This window comes from Lepus europaeus, chromosome 6, assembly GCF_033115175.1.
Source record: "Lepus europaeus isolate LE1 chromosome 6, mLepTim1.pri, whole genome shotgun sequence".
NCBI classification, from domain to species: Eukaryota; Metazoa; Chordata; class Mammalia; order Lagomorpha; family Leporidae; genus Lepus; species Lepus europaeus.
The window spans coordinates 129,467,048-129,491,860 of NC_084832.1; the positions used below are offsets into that span (position 1 = coordinate 129,467,048).

The 24,813-nt window shown below is 43.8% G+C and overlaps 1 protein-coding gene across 1 annotated transcript; it reads left to right on the forward strand.

Moving 5' to 3' along the window:
* Window positions 1-73: 73 nt before the first annotated feature.
* IRAK4 (interleukin 1 receptor associated kinase 4) lies at window positions 74-23,497 on the forward strand. The gene is made up of 12 exons (XM_062195098.1): window positions 74-153; window positions 5,233-5,402; window positions 7,043-7,188; window positions 7,978-8,160; window positions 9,377-9,537; window positions 10,704-10,768; window positions 13,104-13,218; window positions 14,080-14,189; window positions 18,208-18,391; window positions 20,163-20,225; window positions 22,218-22,376; window positions 22,517-23,497. Exons 2-12 carry the CDS (start codon window positions 5,242-5,244, stop codon window positions 22,550-22,552), a joined length of 1,383 nt encoding a protein of 460 aa, XP_062051082.1. The 5' UTR covers window positions 74-153; window positions 5,233-5,241; the 3' UTR covers window positions 22,553-23,497.
* Window positions 23,498-24,813: the final 1,316 nt, after the last annotated feature.

The following is a 24,813-nucleotide window of genomic DNA, read 5'->3' on the forward strand; positions in this document are numbered from 1 at the left end:
AAAGCGCTCGCGGCCCCACGTGACGACCAGCCGGAAGCGGCGGGGGGCGTGGCGCCCTGGGGCGTGGCCTCCTGCCCGCCCCGCCCCCAGGCGCCCAGGGAGTCGCTTCCTCAGCGGTGGCGTCTGCTGGCGCCGGACCTCAGCGCACGGCAGGTAAGCGGTTCCGGGCTCGGAGGGGTCCCGACGTCGGCCCGCCGGGGACCGGGCCCCGAGACGGCGCGCTCCCGCCGCGGAGCTGCGCGGGCCGGCTTCCGGGAGTGGGCGGGACGTGCGGAGGACGGGAAGCAGGGGCCACGGCCCGAGGGCAAATCCCGACGGGGACCGAGGCGGAGCCCAGACCTGGCCCGCGCCGCGCGCGCCCTCCTCACAGGCGACGCGGCCGGCGCGGCGCAGCCCCTCGCGGGGAGCTCCGCACGGCCGTGCGGCGGTCTGGGCGCTCGAGCGTTACCTGGCTGGCGCTCCTCCCGTCAGATACAGAACTCTTCCAGGGCTTTACCTGCAAGGCCTCCGTCCATGTTCAGCAGCGAGGAGACCTCAGTAGGGACTTGGTGATGCCATATTGTCTGCGTCAGCACGTCCGAAGCCTTTGAAATGACTTAGCGTGGAGTTCCGTCCGTGTGCGCCTAGGCTGCGTGCGGGTTGCATTCGCGGCGCTCCGGCGTGTGTCCGCTGTCTCCTCAGTTCGGGGCGTCGTCAGCTCTCGGTCCTGGCGACAGTGTGGTGTGCGCCCCGGAGGCCCGAGCCTCGCCAGGCATCCTGCTGAGGAGCACCTGGACGCGAGACCTGTCGCTGGAGAGGTTGTAGATGGGTCAACGGTTCTGAGAAGCCCAGCTGTGCTCTCGGACCTGTCGCTGGAGAGGTGGTCCGTGGGTTAACGGTTCTGAGAAGCCCAGCTGTGTTCTCGGACCTGTCGCTGGAGAGGTTGTAGATGGGTCAACGGTTCTGAGAAGCCCAGCTGTGTTCTCGGACCTGTCTCTGGAGAGGTTGTAGATGGGTCAAAGGTTCTGAGAAGCCCAGCTGTGTTCTCGGACCTGTCGCTGGAGAGGTGGTCCGTGGGTTAACGGTTCTGAGAAGCCCAGCTGTGTTCTCGGACCTGTCGCTGGAGAGGTTGTCCGTGGGTTAACGGTTCTGAGAAGCCCAGCTGTGCTCTCGGACCTGTCGCTGGAGAGGTGGTCCGTGGGTTAACGGTTCTGAGAAGCCCAGCTGTGTTCTCGGACCTGTCGCTGGAGAGGTGGTCCGTGGGTTAACGGTTCTGAGAAGCCCAGCTGTGTTCTCGGACCTGCCACTGGAGAGGTTGTAAGTGGGCTAAAAGTTCTGAGAAGCCCAGCTGTGTTCTCGGACCTGTCGCTGGAGAGGTTGTAAGTGGGCTAAAAGTTCTGAGAAGTCCAGCTGTGTTCTCGGACCTGTCGCTGGAGAGGTTGTAAGTGGGCTAAAAGTTCTGAGAAGTCCAGCTGTGTTCTCAGACCCGTCGCTGGAGAGGTTGTAAGTGGATTAACGGTTCTGAGAAGCCCAGCTGTGTTCTCGGACCTGTCGCTGGAGAGGTTGTAAGTGGGCTAAAAGTTCTGAGAAGTCCAGCTGTGTTCTCGGACCTGTCGCTGGAGAGGTTGTCCGTGGGTTAACGGTTCTGAGAAGCCCAGCTGTGCTCTCGGACCTGTCGCTGGAGAGGTGGTCCGTGGGTTAACGGTTCTGAGAAGCCCAGCTGTGTTCTCGGACCTGTCGCTGGAGAGGTGGTCCGTGGGTTAACGGTTCTGAGAAGCCCAGCTGTGTTCTCGGACCTGCCACTGGAGAGGTTGTAAGTGGGCTAAAAGTTCTGAGAAGCCCAGCTGTGTTCTCGGACCTGTCGCTGGAGAGGTTGTCCGTGGGTTAACGGTTCTGAGAAGCCCAGCTGTGCTCTCGGACCTGTCGCTGGAGAGGTGGTCCGTGGGTTAACGGTTCTGAGAAGCCCAGCTGTATCTCGGACCTGTCGCTGGAGAGGTTGTAAGTGGGCTAAAAGTTCTGAGAAGTCCAGCTGTGTTCTCGGACCTGTCGCTGGAGAGGTTGTAAGTGGGCTAAAAGTTCTGAGAAGTCCAGCTGTGTTCTCAGACCCGTCGCTGGAGAGGTGGTCCGTGGGTTAACGGTTCTGAGAAGCCCAGCTGTGTTCTCGGACCTGTCGCTGGAGAGGTTGTAAGTGGGCTAAAAGTTCTGAGAAGTCCAGCTGTGTTCTCGGACCTGTCGCTGGAGAGGTTGTAAGTGGGTTAACGGTTCTGAGAAGCCCAGCTGTATCCTCGGACAGTTACTTGCACCCCAGGTGGCTCCTCCCCAGCATTCAGAATGCAGAGCTTAAATACAACTGCGCGTTTCTTAGTTTTAACTCTGATGTAAGAGTAACTTCTGCCAGAAAATATTGATTGCTACCTTTTTTTGGGTGGCCATGATGTGACAGAGCAAGTCTGTTGCATTTGTTGGTTTTAATTCTCACAGTGTGCCTTGGGTGAGCCTGTCTCTGCTTTCCACATGAGGAAACCAAGGTCCAGAGCACAGATGGCCCCGGGACTCAGCCTCAAAGAACATCTTCCCTCCTCCTTGTCCTGTCTCTCCCTCTGACTGGAGGGCCGATAATGGAGTCTGGAAATGTCCTTGTTTCGTGTGACAAGCAGCTCTTATTTGGGGCACAGTAGTTGTTGTGTCTGAAGATATGCATGAGGAGGAAGGCACTGGGTTCCAATGCAGACTCTTTTTAGTGTGTTTCTCTCAGGCCACCCCACCTTTCCTACTAGTCTGAGTTGTCTTCTTTGAAACTATGAATGGTTTCCTTCTGTGGGAAGAGCTGTGAGAAAACAGTCCTAAAGATAGTTATCTCTGTATCTGTACCCAGGATGTCCTAATCAATGTCTGTTAATCCTAAGTGTGCTTAAATAAACCTGGAGCAGTTTGAAAGATGACACTTTTTATTTTTTTCTGCACAAGCATTGTATTTTTGTCGTTGAAAATGAGGATGAACAAGGTGGAGAAAAAAAAAAAAAAAACACCATAAAAATCATTAAGTGGGCCGGTGCCGCGGCTCAATAGGCTAATCCTCTGCCTGCAGCACCTGCACCCCGGCTTCTAGTCCCAGTTGGGGCGCCCGATTCTGTCCCGGTTGCTCCTCTTCCAGGCCAGCTCTCTGCTGTGGCCCGGGAGTGCAGTGGAGGATGTTCCAGGTCCTTGGGCCCTGCACCCGCATGGGAGACCAGGAGGAAGCACCTGGCTCCTGGCTTCGAATCGGCACAATGCGCCAGCCGTGGTGGCCACTTGGGAGATGAACCAACGGAAAAAGGAAGACCTTTCTCTCTCTCTCTCTCTCTCTCTCTCTCTTTCTCTCTCACTGTCTCACTGTCTAACTCTGCCTGTCAAAAAAAATAAATAAATAAAAAATAAAAATCATTAAGTGATAACCACTGTTGATATTTTGGCTTATGTTTTTCCAGATAAGTGGTTGGGACTGGTATAGAAATGTGTTTTTAAAGTAGAATTCTAGATTCTCTACTTTAGAATTTCTGGGCATCCATGAGGGGTCTTCAAAAAGTCCATGGAAATGCAAATTGGGAAAAAACTATATAAATGTATATAGTGAAATATGTCACCTAGTATGGTATTTGGCAATGGTTTATTCATTCCTGAAGTAAATAATTAACAACACCAGTGTCTGCAGTGTGCAGGTCAGGATGTATCTGTTAGTAAAGGCATGATCCCTGAGCTCATGGAGCTTAAAGTCTAAGGGAGGAGACAGATAGATAGTAAGTGTCAGCAAGCAAATACAGGATTACAGTATGGTGTGCAGTGATGAGAAGTCTCTGGATGGAGGGGACGTTGACCAAAGAAGGAAGACCAAAGAGAAGACTGAAAACCTACTAACTTGGTAACCTAGGATACAGGGATCTGCCTCTGCTCTTCTAGCTTTTGAATTTTGTGCCATATGAATGTATTGAATTTTGTGCCAAATGAATGTATTATTTACTCCAGTAAGTGTTTTCTTGAAAATAAAAAAAAAACATATAAGGAGGCAGAAATAATGCAGATATCTGAATCTGTCTTAATAGGAAGGAAATATCACCACATACTGAAATTAAGGAACATGGAGAACAAGTAATGACCACTTGGAAAGAGGGAAAGGCAGGACACATTCACTGAGGGCAGGGAGAAGGAACGAAAGTATGAACAGCACGTGGAAGGCCCCATGGAAAGGGGTCCCCATGAGTTTGTATTCACCCAGTCTGTTCAGACAGTAAGTTCTTTTACAGCTGTTTTTAGCAGCTCTGATGTACAAGTCACGTTGTCAGACTTCTCCCTGGCTGCAGCTCTCCAGAGTGGAATAGCAAAAAAACGGATTAAGGAAATTGAGAGAGAAGCTCATGGTGAACCACAGATTTGGGCGTGATAAGGAAAAACTGTGGTGGTCAGGCAGATTTCCCAGGCTCAGCAATAGCTGCAGGGCTCAGGGAGTGCATGCTGTGTCAAAAGCAGGTGGGTAGGCCTTATCTTTGGATGCTAGTACATTTTTTATTTACTTGTACCAAAGAATGTTGTATAAATTGTTAGTAGTTAATAAGTATTGATAGAAATATTTTAAGATGAAATGCAAATCTCTTTTTTAAATAGATTTGAGGGGCCGGTGCCGTGGCTCACTTGGTTAATCCTCTGCATGCGGTACCAGCATCCCATATGGGCGCCGGTTCTGTCCCAGTTGCTCCTCTTCCAGTCCAGCTCTCCACTGTGGCCCGGGAGGGCAGTGGAGGATGGCCCAACTGCTTGGGCTCCTGCACCCACATGGGAGACCAGGAGGAGGCACCTGGCTCCTGGTTTTGGATCGGCGCAGCGCCGGCCATGGTGGCCATTTGGGGAGTGAACCAACGGAAGGAAGACTTTTGTCTCTGTTTCTCTCTCTCTCACTGCCTAACTCTATCTGTCAAATAAATAAATAAAAATCTTTAAAAAATAGATTTGATTTCTGAGTATGCTCATAGGAATTTTTCTGATAAATTTAAGCTTTTGCTCCTTTGTCTAAGATCCACTTGGAAAAATCTCAGTGTCAGAAAAAAGTCCTTCAATTAGACAAATAAACTACAATTCTAATTTCTTCTTAGGATGTCAGCTAGTTGACATTGGTATAGTCTGTTGCCAGCATTTCATATGATGCAACACAGTGTGAAGTGTACGTTTATGAATGTTGTCTCTAAAACTATGAAATCCTAATGAGTACTTTCCATGTTTTAGGCATAAAAGATGAACAAACCCATATCACCATCGACCTATGTGCGCTGCCTCAATGTTGGATTGATTCGGAAGCTGTCAGATTTTATTGATCCTCAAGAAGGATGGAAGAAATTAGCTGCAGCTATTAAGAAACCATCTGGGGATGACAGATACAATCAATTGCACATCAGGTGACAAGATTCTTTTTCTTTTCAAATTCTTAGTTCACGATCTAGAGAGGTTTGTAGATATTGATACTTTCTGATGATGTACTGAAGAAAATAAACTCTACAGTAGAGGAAATCATGTGATGGGAAACCTCTTTCTGTGTGCAGTTACTGCATTATTCTCCAGTATATCAGCTAAGCTGGTAATGTGATCTTGCAAATAAGTTTTTTGGTTTAGAATCAAGATTCCCACCTTTGCTCATGGGCTCGGACTGGTGAGCCCAGAGCAGTTCACTGTGCCTCACACTTCTCATTTCCAGATTGAGAGAACAGAAGGTTGCTACAAGAACTAGTAAGTTCTGGAGCCTGCATTTCCAAGTCTGTGAATTGATAATGTGTTCTGACAACATGTTTGGGGGGTTGTTCTAATTGAATTTGAAAGTTGTTGCTTGGAAAGAGAACATACACAAGAACAGAATCCTTAGATCTTAACTGGGTTTCTGACTCTGTCTTCAGATGATTTCCATTTTTCTGCTCCACTCCTCTCTGCTTGCTTTAGTGTAAAATATAAATGCAGTTTACTTAGTCATTGCAGTTAAAACCTATGTCAGAAACTTTATTTGGTTGTTAGTGAATGAGACAGGCAGAAGATTCCAAGGCTATGAATTACTGAGAGAAAAGGGACTTTTGTAAAGTATGAGATACTCTCTCTAAAAAGTGATTGGACAGCATCACACTTAACTGTACAAAATGCCTCTGGAGTTGGTAAGGTGGAAAGGACATGGATCACCTGCACAATGTCTCTGCCAGAATTTTAACCTGAATGTAACCATGAGAAAATATTCAGATACGTCTCAGCCATCAGGCCTGTGCTCCAAGGACATCTGGCCTACTCTCCTCACACACACACACACACACACACACACACACTGACCTGAAAGAGAGCACTCCAAGAGCATTGAAATTGCAAAGTGTTACCAACTCAGTCAGTGGTGAATCTGGGTGAAGGGTAAATGGTTTTTCATGATATTATTATTTTAGCTTTCCTGTGAACTTTCAAAAACAGAAAAACAGTGCTGGTTTTTAAAGCATTTCAAAACTAATTGTTAATTATTTAAAATGCAATGAAAGATCAATTCATTAGGAATATAGTTAAGATCAAAGGGATATTTTAAGTTTATGCATAGTCTGTTTCTTCAAGTATATGGGCTGATTTATTTAAAATTTTTATGCAGAGTTAGTTAAGTAGGGAGTAATGTAGCTAAGTAATGAGCATCCTATGTCAAGCGAGATCCAAATCTTTATCTCAGCTTGGCTGCATCTTTTTAGCTGTGTGGCTATGGGCTGGTTACTTGACCTCGCTGAGCCTGGCTTTCTCATTTGTCAGCATGATGATCATGCTATCTTCAGATAAAGCCACGTGTGCATCCTGGAGCTGCTGTGTGAATGCTCAGTGAGCGCTCAGTATGTGTTAACTATGTCATTAACTTTGTCGGACCTTTTCCCTCTGCCTGTTCTGTCTCTGGGTATTTCTCCCTAATTCTCTGTCTCTTTCCTTGAGTATCATAGCAGGTGCTATGAGTGAGACAGGGCATGGGGACATGACTCCCATTTTCATGTGGACTCAATTTACTTATTTTGCTTCTTTGTTACTTGCTTTTAAGGAGATTTGAAGCATTACTTCAAACTGGAAAAAGTCCCACGTGCGAATTACTGTTTGATTGGGGCACGACGAATTGCACAGTTGGTGATCTTGTGGATCTTTTGATCCAAAATGAGTTTTTCGCTCCTGCAAGTCTTTTGCTACCAGGTAAACTGAGTGTGACCAGGATGTCAACAATTCAGGTGGCAAGATGAATGGCAGCAACAGAAACGTTTCTGCTTCTCTAGTAGAAAAGCCTTACATCCCAGATTCCCTTTGTTTTTGGCACTTTTCTCTCCTCTGGGAACCACTCCAGACCCCGGCCCCTACAGACTCTGCTGTTGAGGTGGGAGAGCTTCAAGACTGAGTTGTGTCCCACCAATGAAGTAGTGTTGTGCCTGTGGAAAGTTCTGAAGGATGTCATCCCCAGATACCTAGTTAAGGGTGTAGGAAGGTAGTTCTCTTTTTGAGCTCTTGCATTTTTTTGTCTTTGGCTTCTCCTCTGAGAGGACTCTGTGATGGTGACCTCCCTACTGTGTTCTCTGGTAACTTAGTATCTTGTTACTTTCCTCCAGAACCCTTTTGGATGCTGTTTATACTAGTGGTTCTCAACCTTTGTCCGGTGTAACACTCACTGGGGGTTCTTGTTAAACATGTTATTTCTAGGTGCCATTCTGGATATACTTAGGATTTTGGGAGTGCTTTAAACAGGTACTTCAGGGCCTCTGATGCAAGTAATTCATGGGCCACTTGGTGAAAATGCTGCCTTACCCTCTCTACCCATCTTTGTCATAACTTACAGACCCTTCCTAGATATCTCCTGGTGTGTACTGTGACAGTATAGCGCCCACCCGGGAGAACTGGAGTGATTTTAAATGACTTGAGTTACTGGTTTAACTTCTTCACAAATGATTTTTTCTATTGGAAGAACAACTTGTACCTTGTTTTGTCTGGCAGATGCTCTCCCCAAAACTGTCAGCACATTACCTGCTAAGGAGGCTGTAACAGTTCAGCAGAAACTGATGCCTTTTCATGGCAAAGACAAGACATCAGTGATACCTGTACAGAATCTTGAAAAAAGCTGTGTACTTCCTGACTCCTCAAGTCCAGAAAATAAAAGTCTAGGAGTTAGTGACGCACGTAAGTAATGTTTGTAGTGCTTTCCACTTGAGGATTTGAAGACTGTCATTCTTGGGGCTGGGGTGCAGAGGGGGAATTTGAGACAATGGTTAAGACCATGCTTGGGATATCTACATTGCATATCATTGTACATAGGTTTGGGTCCTCACTCATCTCCTGAGTCTAGCATCTTGCTAGTGTGCTCCCTGGAAGGCAGCAGGCGATGGCTCAAGTACTTGGATCCATGCCACCCATGTGGGAGACCCAGACTGAGTTCTAGGCTCCTGAGTTTGGCCTGGCCCAGCTCTGTGTGTTCATTTGGGAAATGAACTAGTAGATAGAAGATCTCTCTCTGCTTTTCAAACAAAAATGAAAATAAGAAATAAATAAAATAAGTAAGTAAATCATACTTTTAAAAGAGTATCATCACTCAAAATCAATCTCTCCTATTCTGGCAGAAGCAGTAGACCTATTGTGGGTGTTTTCCCTTCTCGTTTATTAAATACTTTCTTTTTTTTTTTTTTTTGGACAGGCAGAGTGGATAGTGAGAAAGAGAGACAGAGAGAAAGGTCTTTCTTTGCTGTAGGTTCACCCTCCAATGGCCACTGCGGCCGGCGCATCGCGCTGATCCGAAGCCAGGAACCAGGTGCTTCTCCTGGTCTCCCATGCGGGTGCAGGGCCCAAAGACTTGGGCCATCCTCCACTGCCTTCCTGGGCCATAGCAGAGAGCTGGCCTGGAAGAGGGGCAACCGGGATAGAATCTGGCGCCCCAACCGGGACTAGAACCCGGTGTGCCGGCGCCGCAAGGCGGAGGATTTAGCCTGTTGAGCCACGGCGCCGGCCTCGTTTATTAAATACTTTCTTCATTATATTATAATCACTCTATGATCAGTGATTGTGGGCAATATGGCAGGCAAACAACTATAGAACATATCAAAAATGTAAGTACATGTTTCTATAACTTGAAAGAGTTGTTTCTTAACGACAACACCCTAACCCAGAACTAGAATTCTCAATGCATGACTAAGTTATTTGGTGAGTAGGATCAGCAAACAGAATTCTCAAGCTAAAGCACACTATTCACATTTTAATAATGGCTTACCCTCTCCTATCTTTTCTAGTCTAAAAGTGTAAAATATTTGCAAAAAGATGGGGAATCTTCAAGTAGAGAAAATACTTGAATTACTGAAAGCAAGTTCTTTTTTATTTAAGCACATTTCTCCTGTTGACGTTACAGGTTTTCACAGCTTCTCCTTTTATGAATTGAGGAGTATCACTAATAACTTTGATGAACGACCCATTTCTCTTGGTGGTAACAAGATGGGTGAGGGGGGCTTTGGCGTGGTATACAAAGGCTGCTTGCGCAACACTCCCGTGGCAGTGAAGAAGCTTGCAGCAGTAAGTATGTTCTCTGGAATAAAAGGAGTATCTGGAGAGTCACTTACTAGCACTGTGTCACAAGTTTAAACCTAATCTTAAGGAAATACAGTATTTCAGGATGTATTTTCTATAAATAAATGTCATTCCAAGCTCATAGTTTTTTGTTTGTTTTTTAAAGAAAAAATATTAATTTAAGAGACAGAGCAGTAGAGAGAAGAGACAGGGAGAGAGGGAGAGCCTCCATTCCCTGACTCATTCCCCACATGGCTGCAGTGGCCTGGTCTGGACCAGACTGAAACCAGGACTGGGAACTTCATATGAGTAACTGGACCTCAAGTACTTGAACCATCATCCACTGCTTTCCACATTAGCAGGGAGCTGGATTGGAAGCAGAGTAGCTGGTACTTGAACCAGTACTCCAATACAGGATGCCAGTGTCATAAGCAGCAGCTTAAGCCACTGAGCCACAACTCTGATCTCTCATAGTTCTTAATATTTGAAAAATGTGGGTGTGGACACATAGATATGATCATACTTCTAATTTTAGTAGAGAAGCCCTGCTTTCAATGATTCTTCATGTATAATCAAAGTTAAAATGGTAAGATCCAAAGAATATTTTATAAAACTTGGCTTGCATTACTTTTCTCTTTTAAAAATAGTTTAGAAAATACAAATTAAAGAAAAAAGATTGAAATGTTTCTTGTCTGTGTCCTTTCTACTTATTTCTACTGAATGTTTGCTGTTATTTATTGACTTGTTCTATTCTAAATCTGCAGTTAGATCCTAAAAATATCAGTGGAATTCAAAGGTGTATGATGAAGATAGCTACTCTTTGTCACTTATGTGGCAAATACTTTGGGAGGTTTTGTTTTCTTTTGCATTCAGATTTGCTTGTGCACTTTTTCTGTAACATAATGTTTCCTCAGATTTTTGATGTGCTTAAATCATTTTGTTTTTCATCTCAGTGAGGTCTATTTCTTTTTTTTTTTTTTAATTTTTACTTTTCTTTTCATAGCCACGAGACCTTGGGCAAATCACTAATATTTATTTATCTATCTCATTTGTTCTACACAATTAACAGAATAAAACCTTACTTTTTTTTATGAAATGAGAGCTAATCAGCTGAGCCAATGAGCCAAGAGTAATTGTGTTGTATTATATCATATATTTGTTTCTTTTTTCAGATGGTTGATATTAGTACTGAAGAACTGAAACAACAGTTTGAACAAGAAATAAAAGTAATGGCAAAGTAAGTGTTCATTTGGTAGTGTGGAGTCAGACAACAAGATCACGTGTAAGGAACGTGTTTCTTACCCAGAGTGTGCCATGAACTAGTGATCTTGCAAGAACATGAGATTGAAGTATAGCATTGAGATGAAAAGAATTGAAAGTAGTTCTATCTCTGTATTTCTCTACTTAACTCCCATTCCTGTAGATTACATAGCAATGTTTTAAAGCATAATAAAGTTGTGCGGAATTTCAGCTGTCTTCCATTACCATATTGTCTGCTTCCAGAATTCATGAGATACTAATTGTAAAGAGAATTTTAAAAGACCCATTTATAGAGTAGGCCCTTTGGTAGAAGCTGATGGCCATAAAGGAGCTAGGGAAGGGTTAGGTGCAGGGTTGCTGAGAGTGTCCACCCCGTAGAGTGGGATATCACTGGCACCATCAGGAAGGGAGGAGGGACAGATCAGGATGATTACTCATAATTACTGTGGTTGATAATTGAGTGCATCCAGTTCCTCAGACACTGTGCTGTGTACTTCATATGCATAATCTTACTTAATCCTCACAAAAACTCTTCCAGCCATTTTCTGTCTTTTAAATTGAGACAGCAAAGTAACTTGCCAAGGTCACAAAGCCACTAAGTGCTAGATGGGATTCAAATCCAGATCCACCCAGTTCTTTGTTTCTAATCTGAATCTTAATGGAATTTGCCAAATTTCACCCATAATTGCCCTGTCTGTAAGTCACCAATTTTGCTTCTTTAACTGCAAGAAGAATTAATAGAATGGAGTTGATTCATGCACAGTAAAATATTATACAGTGGAAACATCAAAACTCTTTTTTCTTCCAAGAAGTTATTCTTCTCACCCCTAAAACTCACTCTCCCATCCTAAAACTAACTTGTACAAAGTAGATAATCTTGGAAATACAGGCGGGAAAATATTTTTACAACAATGGAAGCCATCTTGAGTATATCATTGAGAACCATTGCTAATATTTCAGTGTTCTGCTTTATGATGCATGCAGTATTTCCCTAGTCATAAAAATTTGAAAACTTTTTAAAAGTATCGTATAGTTTTACAGCAAGCATGAAGGTCGTGTTTGATTAACCATCACCCTACTGTATTTGTTTTTAATTTTCAATATTATAAATTAAGGCTCCTTTAGAGTTCTTTAAACACAATTCTGTTTATTTCGTGAGAATGAATTCCTAGAAGAACCAGTTCAGAATACATACAATTTTTATTTTATTTTATTTTTTTACAGGCAGAGTGGACAGTGAGAGAGAGAGAGACAGAGAGAAAGGTCTTCCTTTGCCATTGGTTCACCCTCCAATGGCCGCCGCGGTTGGCGCGCTGCGGCCAGCGCACCACGCTGATCCGATGGCAGGAGCCAGGTGCTTTTCCTGGTCTCCCATGGGGTGCAGGGCCCAAGCACTTGGGCCATCCTCCACTGCCTTCCCTGGCCACAGCAGAGAGCTGGCCTGGAAGAGGGGCAACCGGGACAGAATCCGGCGCCCCGACTGGGACTAGAACCCGGTGTGCCGCCGCCGCAAGGTAGAGGATTAGCCTATTGAGCCGCGGCGCCGGCCCTGAATACATACAATTTTTAAAGGACTTTTCAAATATGCCCAGATGACTGTATAAATAATTAATGGTCGTTCATTTCTATTTGCTCACCTAATTCTCACAGATAGTATTTTCTGCATAGAGTAGGTAAAGGAAGAGAGGCTCAGTGAGGGTGACTGATCCAGGATGTGGTGAGCTTGTTCTCTATGTGGGACTTGTGCATTCTGAACCTAGTCTGCTTCCTTCTGGACCCAGATTTGTGCTGTCATACCATAACTCTCTTGTTTCTCTACTCTCAGCTAAATAAAGAAACTCAAGCTAGGGCCTAAATAATCAGGTATGATTGGAGATCAGAAACATGTAAATTAAAGACGGCATCAGTACATCAGCGCTTTTAGAGTATTGGTGAATTCTTAAAAGTGTTATGTTTGAACGAAATTGAAATTTTTGTTTGTGCCATCATTGAAAATTTTGCTGTGCAGAGGTAACTATCACCTAGCCCTTAGCCAAACTGTGGCAAGTTCCCGTGGTCTGAATCACTGAGCTTTTGTTATCAAATTGAAAGGTTTTGCTTCTAATGTTGATCAGTGTTGACTGGAAAAAAATGTCTACATAAAATTAGAATAGCTAAAATAAATATAAAGATACTGTAAACATATTGTTAATGATATAGAACACTGTTTTCTTGTTCTTCTGTTAAAGCTCTAAATTAAATAACTTCTGGTCTATAGCTGAGTGTATAAGTATATAATGTAGTAATTTTCCTTTGCAAACTCTTTGTCACAGGTGCCAGCATGAAAACTTGGTACAACTGCTTGGTTTCTCAAGGGATGGAGATGATCTCTGCCTCGTGTATGTCTACATGCCCAATGGCTCATTGCTGGACAGATTGTTGTGCCTGGTAAGATCCCTGTTCATCAGGCCATGAGGATTTCTGTTACTGTGCTAGGGTATTTAAACCACATTTAAGTTGGTGTTTCTCCTCCTTTAGGAAATTGTACAAGTGATATGTAAATGACTGAGTTGCCATTTCTCTAGGTGATGATCTAAAATGTGAAATTATCCACCGAGGCTAGACTTTAAAGATTCTGGTTTTTTTGTTTTTTTGTTTTTTTTTTTATTAAGAGTTATTTATTTATTTGAAAGGCAGAGTTACAGAGAGGCTGAAGCAGGGAGAGAGAGAGAGAGAAAGGTCTTCCATCTGCTTGTCCACTCTCCAAATGGCCACAACGACTGGAGCTGGGCCAATCTGAAGCCAGGAGCCAAGAGTTTACTCTGGGTCTCCTACACGGGTGCAGGGGCCCAAGAACTTGAGCTGTCTTTTACTGCCTTCCCAGGCCATAGCAGAGAGCTGGATTGGAAATGGAGCAGCTAGGACTTCAACCAGTGCCCATATTGAATGCCAGTGCTGCAGACTGGGGCTTTAACCCGCTGTACCACAGCGCCAGTCTCAAAAGATTCTGTTTCATATTTTGATCTTCAAATAAGAAATGCTAAACCACCTTGGATATTTAAGAACTTAAAAAAATTGTCATCTTAAATTCTTACTAATAATATCATTTTTCATTGTTGACAAAATAATATGAGGATATGTCAAAAGGTTTGTAGGACAGCGGAATTAAGACATAAATTTAAATTGGTGCAGAAAATAATTCCATTTCCAATGAACCTGTTAAAGTGCCAGTATATTCTCTGTTAAATGTTTTCCATAAATTCTTTTTCTTTTTTCCTCCTCTTTTTAATTGGTTTATTTCTTTGTAAGGATGATACAGCACCACTTTCATGGCACACAAGATGGAACATTGCTCAGGGTGCTGCTGCTGGCATCAGTTTTTTACACGAAAATCATCATATTCATAGAGATATTAAAAGGTAAATGCTGCTATTGAAGAGCTTAGAGACAGTCACTTTCAAAGAATAATATGCTCTTGGTCATTCTGTTCCCTGCTGACATGTGTGTCCCAGCCTAGAGCCTCTGGGCCTTTTCCTCGTCAGTCTGGGAGAGCTCTTTCCATGAAGGACCTCTGTAGTCTCCTCTCCCACAAATCCAGTGACCGACTGTTAGGACTCACCCCACTTAGCCTGGCTCTTTGTTTTAAGAGCGGGTTACTCTTTCCTTGACCATTTCACCTTGTGTAGATTTGATCCTTTCTTGGTTTGTGGGTCAATATTCTTTTCTGAATCACTGTCATCCTCTGTGAGTGCTTTCAGCTCTCCTGCTGATGTTTTTCTCTGGTTAAGTATTTCCCTACAGTAGGGAATGTACATGGAATAGATAGCAAAAGCATCATATACAGAATTGGCTTCCATCAGATCTTCACAAGATTATAGAATTTTATTGTATTGTAATAGTGTTAGTATAAAGGAGGGCTCCCAAGGAAGTGATATTTAAGCTGAGTTTTTAAAAATGAGCAGGAAATAAGTCTTCATGACATGAGGGCAGCTATGAAAGAAGAAAAGAACATTCTAGGCTGAAGGAACTGTATTTGTGATTTTAGCAGTGAAGGGAATCCTGGAGTATACTGGGTTAAGCAATGAAGTAAATCAGCATGATTGGCATGTGGAAAATGCAGGAGATGTGAGGAGAGATGATGGCAGTGGGCACGAGCTGCAAGCTGTGGGACTCAGAAGTGTAATGAGACACCACCCAAGACTGTGTTGGGATGTGGTGTTGTGTCTAAGCTTTGCAGAAATCATGTCTTTTCTTTTTTTAAGATTTATTTATTTGAAAGGCAAAACGACAGAAAGGGAGAGAGAAAGTGAAAGATTTTCCATCTACTACTTCATTCCTCAAATGACTGAAACATTTGGGGCTGGGGTAGGCAGAAGCCAGGAACTCCATCCTGGTTTCCCACATGGGCGGCAGGGGCCAGCACGTGCTCCTTCTCAGGAGCATGAGCAGGAAGCTGAATCAGAAGCAGAGCAGCTAGGATTCAAACAGGTGCTCCGATATAGGACACTAGTATTGCAGGTGTTGGCTTACCTGGCTGTGCTGCCACACAAGCCCTGCAGAGGAACTGGACACCAGAGAAGGGAACAGTGTGTAAGATGGCCAGGTAGTAGGCGATCAGCAAAGTCTTGGTGGGGGCAGGTTCTAGGAAGAGAAGTGCACAGATCCAAGAGGGAGATGGCAGTGCTTGCCGATAGCTTGGCTTGGGGAAGGGAGGGGTATATGAGAGAAGTGTGTTAAGAGTGACTCCTAGAATGACAGCTTCCAGACCTGCGCTCTGGAATGCACGTGGCCTGATTGACTTGTCCAAAAAGGAATGAAAGAGGAGCAAGTTAGGAGTGGGAGAAAAATGTGAGTTCTTTGTACGTGTTGTGTTTGCTGTTTTCTTAAGGTGTGGGAGTGGTGGTGTTAACTAGACAGTGGGCTATGCAGATGTGGAGCTGAAAGACAGCTGAGCCGAAGGCATAAATATGTCTATTACTTGTGTAGAGATGCTATATGGTTGTGTTCACCTTGAGGGAGAGAGAAATTAAGAAAACAGCCTGGGATTAAGTCCCAAGGAGCCCCAAGAGTTAGTGGCTAAGAGGAAGAGAAGATCCCCAAAAATAGTCTCAGAAAGTACCTGCACACAAAAGTGAGATGATAACAGGACCAGAGTGGGTCCCTGGAAACACGGAAGGGGTGTCCCAAAAGGGAGCATTCAGAAGAGCCACTGGGGGTTGCAGAGGAAGTGGGAGCGCAAGAGCCCAGGAGGAAGGACAGACAAGTCTCCCAGACCTTTGGCTGCTGACGGGTGTTAGGTGCAAGTAGACACACCACCCAGGAAATGCTTTAAGATAGCAGAGATTAAAGCTTGCTCGTACTCAGGGTCCAGAAAAGCAGGAAAAGATTCTGTGGAAGACAGAGATGAGACAGCTTACAGAGTAAGGTTCCTAAGAATGTAGGAGGGAGCCCAAGCAGAGGGTCTGATCTCATTCTCATCCTTAGGAACTGGCTTTTCCTCATGTCTTTGCCTTGTTATCCCATGTTCTTGCTGCATGATATTATCTTAACTCTAACTCTCTCTCTGTAGGCAAAGAGACTCAAGTCTGTACACAGCCTCCAGTCCTGTGTTTTCAGGGACCCCATGCCTGTAGTACCTCATTTGGTTGTCCCACCGGAGCCTTCCCATCAACTCGTCAGTGATCAAACTCATTGTCTTCAGCAACCCTCAGTCAAAACCTTCCTGTTTCCTTTCTGATCAGTCAAGTCCCTAATGCGCTGTCGCTCAGGCTAAAGATTGACTGCCTGTGTCATACAAATTACACAGGCCTGCAGCTGCCTCGAGGTTTGCACTTCCAGTTTGCCAATCTTCTACTCGCTTTACTATAAACCCTCTTTGTGAACCTGAAGCCAGTGTGTACCAGTTCTCATCTGTTCACAGATGAGTTCTCATCTATTCACAGAGTGTCCTCCTAAGAGTTAAGTCTGATGTGTGCTGTGAGTCTTCAGCTGGTTCCTGTTGCTTACAGAATGAAGTTCAGATGCCCAGCATGGCCGTGGACACTAGTTTCTTGATGTTGGTCCTGTACACCATATGCTTTCATGGTGTATTCATTCTGTACAGGACTCTGCAATGCACTGCTCTGTTTTCTGAGCAACCGTCAGCTTCAGGGAATTCCTCCAGACTAAGCTTTCACCTTCTCTTTGGAATTTTCCCCAGTTCTTGCAGACACATGGTTCTCTTAGCATTTCATACCTACTGTTAAAATTATATAGCATTTATTGATTTTTAAAATATTATTCAAATGCCTTTGACACAGACAAGATTCTATGCCCCATGCCAGGCATTGAGCCTAAATACTATGAAAGATGAGAAGTTTCGGTAAGACTTTATTGAGTGAGACTATGAATATGTAGAATGAAGAGCTTTTGATCCTAATCTTCAGCTTCAAAAGAGTACATATGGAACAGACAAAGTAGTTTAAACAGTTGAATAATTGAGATGCTTTGATTGGAAACTTTTTTTTTTTTTAAGATTTTTTTGAAAGGCAGAGTTATACAGAAAGAGAGAGGGAGAGAAAGAGAGAGGTCTTCCATCTTCTGGTTTACATCCCAAATGGCCACAGCAGCTGGTGAGCCAAGCCACAACCAGGAGCCAGGTGCTTCTCTCACATGGGCACAGAGACCCAAGCACTTGGACCATTTTCCACTATTTCACAGGCACATGGGGAGGGAGCTGGATCAGGCAATGGCTTAACTCCTTATGCCACAATGCCGGCCCCCTGGAAACTCATTTTTAAATGAATTGAGAAATGTCAGGAGCTGGCGTTGGGTGTAGCAGATAAAGCTGCCATCTACAAAGCCAGCAACCCAATTGGGTGCCAGTTCTAGTCCTGGCTGCCCCACTCCCAACGGAGCTCCCTAGTAATGCACCTGGGAAAGCAGTGGAGGATGGTTCAAGCGCTTGGGCTCCTGCACCCACATAGGAGACCTGGATAAAGCTCCAGGCTCCTGACTTTGGCCTGGCCCAGCCCTGGCTATTGTGGTCATTTGAGGAGTGAACCAGGGGATGAAACACCTCTCTCTCTATGTGTAACTCTGACTTTCAAATAAATAAATAAATGTTTTAAAAAATGAATTGAGAAATATCAAGGAAGTAATTTTAAAGGGTTCTTTGGAAGACTATGGGAACCTATATTTGTAGAATAAGACAAATGTTTGCCTCTAATGTGGGCAGTTTTATTCCATTTTTATTCTCTTAAAAATTTATCCTAAAAAAACAAAAGATAATTATCTCCCTGTTTTGTAATCTGAATTCTGGATTTATTTACACAAATTTCAGGCTTACTTGAAGTATTCTATAAAATGGCACACTCAGTCAGTATACATGTGTAGGCAGAACTATTTGACTTCCCTGGTAAGAAAAACACTTTTTCTCCAAACCTTCAACTTTTTCAGTGCAAATATCTTACTAGACAAAGCCTTTACTGCCAAAATATCTGACTTTGGGCTTGCACGTGCATCTGAGAAGTTTGCCCAGACAGTGATGACCAGCAGAATTGTGGGAACAACAGCTTACATGGCGCCTGAAGCGTTGCGAGGAGAAATAACACCGAAATCCGACATCTACAGCTTTGGAGTGGTGAGTTCCACCTCATGTGTAATTAGTAACAGTATTCATTCTGCTCTAGTTGTGAAACTCCAGGATTCTATAAGATACTGTATTGCTCAGCCATCTTCTGAAAAGATATAAACTGTTCACATTAACCTCTAGTTATTTGTGAGTGTATACAACATCCCTCACTGTACAAAATCGTTGAGTTGCCTTTTGAAATCACTGCAAGAGTTTGTCACTTGTCTTCATGAATTAGAATGAAATTTAAATTAAATAAGTAAAGTGAATCATGTCATATAATAAGAGAAATAAGGGTTAAGTGGAGAGTGGCTGGAGAAAGGGGGAACTTTTTCTTTGTCTTACATGTTCCTGTGTATTTCACAAATGGAAGTTTAGCTCTGTGGAGCTGAGGCACAGGTTTGTAGAATATGCTGTGTTTAGAAACGGATGTCCTCCTAAGAGCTTGGGAAAGTTATTCTTGTGAAGAATCTCCTGCAGGACAGGAAATGGTTAGAACACCTGTGTGATGGAGCTGACTACATATATATACACACACACACACGCACACGCACACGCACACACATTTTTTTAAAAAGATTTATTTTATTTATTTGAAAGACAAGTTACAGAGAGAGGTAGAGACACAGAGAGAGAGAAGTCTTCCATCTGATGGTTCACTCCCCAGATGGCCTCAATGGCCGGAGCTGCGCCAATCTGAAGCCAGGAGCCAGGATCTTCTTCCAGGTCTCCCACGTAGGCGCAGGGGCCCAAAGACTTGGGCCATCTTCTGCTGCTTTCCCAGGCCATAGCAGAGAGCTGAATCGGAAGAGGAGCAGCCGGGACTAGGATGGGCTGCCGGCACTTCAGGCCAGAGCTTTAACCCACTGTGCACAGTGCCTGCCCCACACATATATATTTGAAAGGCAAAATTAGAGAGTGAGAGACAGAAAGAAAGAGATCTTCTATCTGCTGGTTCACTCCCCAAATGTCTACAAAGACTGGAGCTGGGCCAAGCCAAAGCCAGGAGCCTGGAACTTCATCTTGGTTGCCCATGTGGGTGGCAGGGTCCAAAGACTTGGTCCATCTTCCACTGCTTTCCCAGGCACATGAGTAAGGAACTGGGTCAGAAGTAGAGATCTGGGAGTTGAACTAGCTCTTATATGGGATGCCAGTGTTGCAGGCTGTGGCTTTACCCTCTGCACCACAATGCTGCCCCCATGGCTGACTCTTAATAGAACAGGACTGTTGGGGCTGGTGTTGTGGCACAGGGTTAATGCCCTGACCTGAAGCACCGGCATCCCCTATGGGCGCCAGTTCTAGTCCCAGCTGCTCATCTTTTGATCCAGCTCTCTGCTATGGCCTGAGAAAACAGTAGAAGATGGCATAAGTCCTTGGTCCCCTATACCCACATGGGAGACCTGGAAGAAGCTCTTGATTCCTGGCTTCGGATCAGCGCAGCTCCGCCTGGCTGTTGTGGCCATCTGGGGAGTGAACCAGCAGATAAAAGACCTCTCTGTCTCTGTCTCTGTCTCTACCTCTCTCTGTAACTGTCTTTCAAATAAATAAAAGAAATCTTGAAAAAAAAAAAAAAAACAGGACGGTTGTGGGCATGGTGGAGTGCAGGGTATCTGAGGAAAGATGGTGAGACAGTCCCACAGCTCACATTCTTTCTGCTTTAATACCTAAAAGATGTGATTTGTATACAAATGGCTCATCAATTTCTAATGAAGATCCATATTGCTTCCAATTGCTCTGTTTTCTGGGGTGTTGTATTAATGGATCATTTCTGTCTTCATAGGTGTTACTGGAAATAATAACTGGACTTCCAGCTGTGGATGAACACCGTGAACCTCAGTTACTAGTAATTGAAATTCATTTTCTCTTCGCGTGTGCAGTCTCAGTGTATACAGGTGACTTTGGCATCTAGAGGTAGCATTTTCTGCTGGAAGTCCCACAGTGGCATCTTGAAAGAGCAGTAAGCCTTTCTAACGTTAGCTCTGCCATGGAGACTAGTGGACTTCAGAGAGTCACTGTATCTTCTTTGATCCCTTTGTGGGTAAAGTGAGAATGGACTAAAGGATTCTTCTAGGCCCCTTGAGTTTGTTATTTTCTAGGTGGTTGCTAACAGCATTTTTAGTCCAGAAAGGAAACATCTGACTTCCATTCAAATTTGCATCGGAGCGGAATTCCTAATAAACCTTCTCTATCTGTTTCTGTTATGGAATATTTTATTTATAAGGTTATTATAGAAATCATTATTTAATTGGTTGTATTAGGCATTCCTTGACAGTCATATAAAATAGATGAAATGAATGCCAAATAAAAATATACCTATTTTTCCGGCCGGCGTCATGGCTCAATAGGCTAATCCTCCGCCTTGCGGCACCGGCACACCGGGTTCTAGTCCTGGGCACCGGATTCTGTCCCGGTTGCCCCTCTTCCAGGCCAGCTCTCTGCTGTGGCCAGGGAGTGCAGTGGAGGATGGCCCAAGTGCTTGGGCCCTGCACCCATGTGGGAGACCAGGAGAAGCACCTGGCTCCTGGCTTTGGATCGGCGTGGTGTGCCGGCTGCAGCGCGCGGGCCACGTCGGCCTTTGGAGGGTGAACCAACGGCAAAGGAAGACCTTTCTCTCTCTCTCTCTCTCTCTCTCTCTCTCTCACTGTCCACTCTGCCTGTCAAAAATTTAAAAATTAAAATTAAAAAAATACCTATTTTTCCCCTGTATAAAAAGTTTTAAAGACAGAATCTTTATTGAAATTTATGGAAATAAATGAAGATTTATGCAATATATACCAGCATGTATAACAGTTGTTATTAAAATTAGTTAAATAACAACTTTGAATTTATTCTAATTTATATTTTCTCATGGAACAAATCTGTGTGACAAATTCAGACCATTTCTATATACCAGATTATATCCCTGGAATGAGGATTAAAAAGCCAAAAGATACAATTATTTGCTTAAGGGTCTAATGCCATACTCTTGAGAAAAGCTGTTGTGGTGTCTATGCAGAATGTTAGAATACTGTTACAAATATGTGTCATAAAGCTAACTGCATTATAAAATTTTCCATGATATAGTGGGAAAATAATCATGCAATATCATTTGCAATGTCATAAAACACTTTAGAATATACTTACAGAAGACACATATTGGGATGAGTTATTATTTAAATATTGAGAGTGATACATTAAAATGTAAAATTTCATCTTAATCAAAATAAAATTCCCTGTTCTATTGGTTGTTGGACGTCAGGAGAGAAGCCTGGGCCAGAGAGGTGGTTTTTACAAGTTAGTGTATGGATATTGTTAAAACCTCGGGTGTGGATTGGATTATTGGTTCCAGTAGTTAAGGACATGCTTTGGCATCTGCCTTTCAACCCACTACCCCATCCTCCTATACCTGTCTTCATTCATTGCTTTGTCAGCATGGCCCTTTGCCCTTTCCCCTTCCTTTTTTCCTCTTTGGTTAAACATCTGCAAACTTAGAGAAGTTTGTCAGGAGCAGGGAGGGGTTGTGGGTAAAGACCCTGGAGCTGCACTCTCAGGTATATCCCAAACAAGCACCTGTGCTGCCAGCCTGGTAGACACAGAGAGCATGGGGACAGACTCCTCCTCCCGTGAATAGCAGCACCAGAAGTAAGCACACGACACGACATACAAAGGATACAGAAATGCGAATGCAAACATGTGCAAGTATCGTTTAGTTTGTCCTGTGTGTTTTCAATTCTCAGTGCTGTTAAAAGGCAGGAAGATGCGAGTACGTGTTAATAACAAATGATTTTAAATTGTCTTCTAACTTCTTTCACTTTTATTTTATGCCCTTAACAAAGTCTTAACACTCATTTTAAAGCTAGACATTAAAGAAGAAATTGAAGATGAAGAAAAGACAATTGAAGATTATGTGGATACGAAGATGAGTGATGCTGAGCCCTCTTCAGTTGAAAGTATGTACTCTGTTGCTTGTCAGTGTCTGCATGAAAAGAAAAATAAGAGACCAGATATTAAGAAGGTACTCATTTTTTACACTTATTTAAGAAGTGAGAAGGGTGGGATTTGTCATTTTTTCCTAATGGATATTTCAGACCGCTGTGTAATGTGGTGCATTTGTTTTCTGTTTTTCTTTTCTTTTTTTTTTTTTTTTTTAATAAGGTTCAACAGCTGCTGCAAGAGATGATACCTTCCTAAAACTTTACTTGAATGGATGCTTGGCTTTTTTTATACAGCTTCCTAAACTGTTTTTGAACCAATTTTTTTCCAAATGGATTCCTTTAACAAGGCAGCAGAGTGGAGTGCAAAATAGAGTTGAGCCTGCAACATTGAGAATAAATAAGAGGAGAGCCACATCATCAGCACTTAGGGCTCAGTGGGTAGTGTCACCTCAGCTCCTACAGTGGCTGCAGGCTTAGCAGGAGAGCACTGAGCTCTGGGATTCAAAGACATTGGTCAGAAGCCTGGCTGATTCCACTACTAGTGGCTGTAAAGCTTTAGACAAACTCTCAGCTGCTTTGAGCCTTGGTTTTGTTTTGTTTGTTTTTACCTGTAATGTCAGACTTTGGTCCTCTCGAACAGGTAGTCATGAAAATTGAATGCTGCAGTGATAACAATGTAAAGTTTATAGAAGCAATAATGAAAGCTGTTACAGATGTATGTTTACAGCATCATGTGCACAGTGTGCTATTTTAGCAGTCACTTACCACAAACCAGGCTTCCCGGTTGCTAAGGCAAAGTTGAAGGAACTTCACAGGTGTAGGTGAGGCCCCAGCTGACCTGGACTATCAAAGTGAGACTCTATGGGAGGGGCCTGACCTGGTCAGGTGAACCCCTACATAGGGTCGGGTTCTCTCATGGGTCTTGAAGAAGGAAGAACCGTGTTGTGAGAGGGCCATGCTGGCTAAGACCTGAGTGGCCTCTGAAGCTGAGCACTCTCCAGCTGCCCCCCAGGAGGGAAGAATGGACCTCAGCTGGACAACAGCAAAGCGCTGAGTGTGCTGACAGTGGAGTGAGCACGGCAGGGTCCTCCGAGCTTGGGGTGACACCTGGGTCTCAGCTCTAAGAGACTCAGCTGAGAACTTGGCTCAGCTGTGCCCACATCTACATACCCAGCTATGAGAATAAATGAATTGCATTAAACACTGAGTGTGCCGTATTTATTGTACAGCAATAGAAAATGAGTGCAGATATGCCCATAATTATTCTCCTTTGATAATCCCATCACATTCCAGGTTGTGCCCATGCTCAAGGGGTGTGTGGCGTTAAAGAGCTAGTGTGGCAGGGGGTTGCAGAGTACTGGTCTCCACTGAACACTCCACCAGTCCCTAGTAGTTCATTTTACAATAAACAGGGAGAAAATTTTTGAAAGTAGTGATGTTGATTTTTTAAATGATTTTCAACTATTTGTTCTAAGCTTAAAATTTGTAATTCATTTATATTCTTTGAAAATTCACTTTATAGTTTTGAACAGAAAGAAGGAATTTATGTAAGCATGAACATTGATAGAAAAATTACACATAGAAGGAAAACCTAGTATCTGCCATTGTTCATTCACGTGGTGGCTTTTTTTTTTTTTTTTTTTTTTTTAGATTTATTTATTTATTTGAAAGGCAGAGTTACAGGCAGAGACAGAAAGATCTTCCATCCACTGGTCACTCCCCAAATGGCTGCAATGGCCAGGGCTGGGCCAGGCCAAAGCCAGGAGCCAGGAGCTTCATCTGGGTCTTCCATGTGTGCATCAGGGGCCCAAGCACTTTGGCCTCTTCCCCTGCTTTCCCAGGTGCATTAGCAGGGAGCTGGAGTGGAAGTGGAGCAGTCAGGACTTGAACCCGTGCTCATATAGGATGCCATTGCTGCAGACAGCAGCTTTCCTGCTGAACCACAGCGCTGGATACCACATGACGGCTTTTGTGTTCCACAAAGGGGCCGAGGTTGTGGCACAGTCAGTTAAGCAGCTGCTTGCAATGCTAGCATCTCATATTAGAGTGCCAGTTTGAGAGCCAGTTGCCTTGCTTCCCATCTGGTTTCCTGCTAATGTGCCTGGTAAGGCAGCAGATGATGGCCCAAGTATGGCTCCTGCCACTCTTGTGGGAGACTCAGAGTTTCTAGCTTCTGGCTTTAAACTGGCCCAGACTTGGCTGGGGTGTGAACCAACAGGTAAACGATTTGTTACTCTGTCTCTTTATCCATAGCTCAGCCTTTCAAATAAATAAATCTTAAGGAAAAAAAAGTTGATAAGGTGAGCCGTGGCTGTAGATGCTGGCTGTCTTCAGTGTCCATGTAGATCTTCCCAAAATGCCTTCCTAGAAAATGGAGTACCAGATCACTTGGAAATTGTTAAAAGAAACATTTGTTAATTGAAAATAAAGTAAGTGACTTAATTCAAATTAATCTCAACAGGAACCCACAGAATTTGGGATGCAGCATGGTTTATGACACTGATAATGCTTACATGA

Excerpts from the sequence above, each read along its gene's own strand:
- IRAK4 (XM_062195098.1), top strand. The coding sequence starts at position 5,242 with ATGAACAAACCCATATCACCATCGACCTATGTGCGCTGCCTCAATGTT. Across the intron at positions 8,161-9,376 it reads TCTAGGAGTTAGTGACGCAC|GTTTTCACAGCTTCTCCTTT; the intron begins GTAAGTAATGTT and ends TTGACGTTACAG. Across the intron at positions 18,392-20,162 it reads ACATCTACAGCTTTGGAGTG|GTGTTACTGGAAATAATAAC; the intron begins GTGAGTTCCACC and ends CTGTCTTCATAG.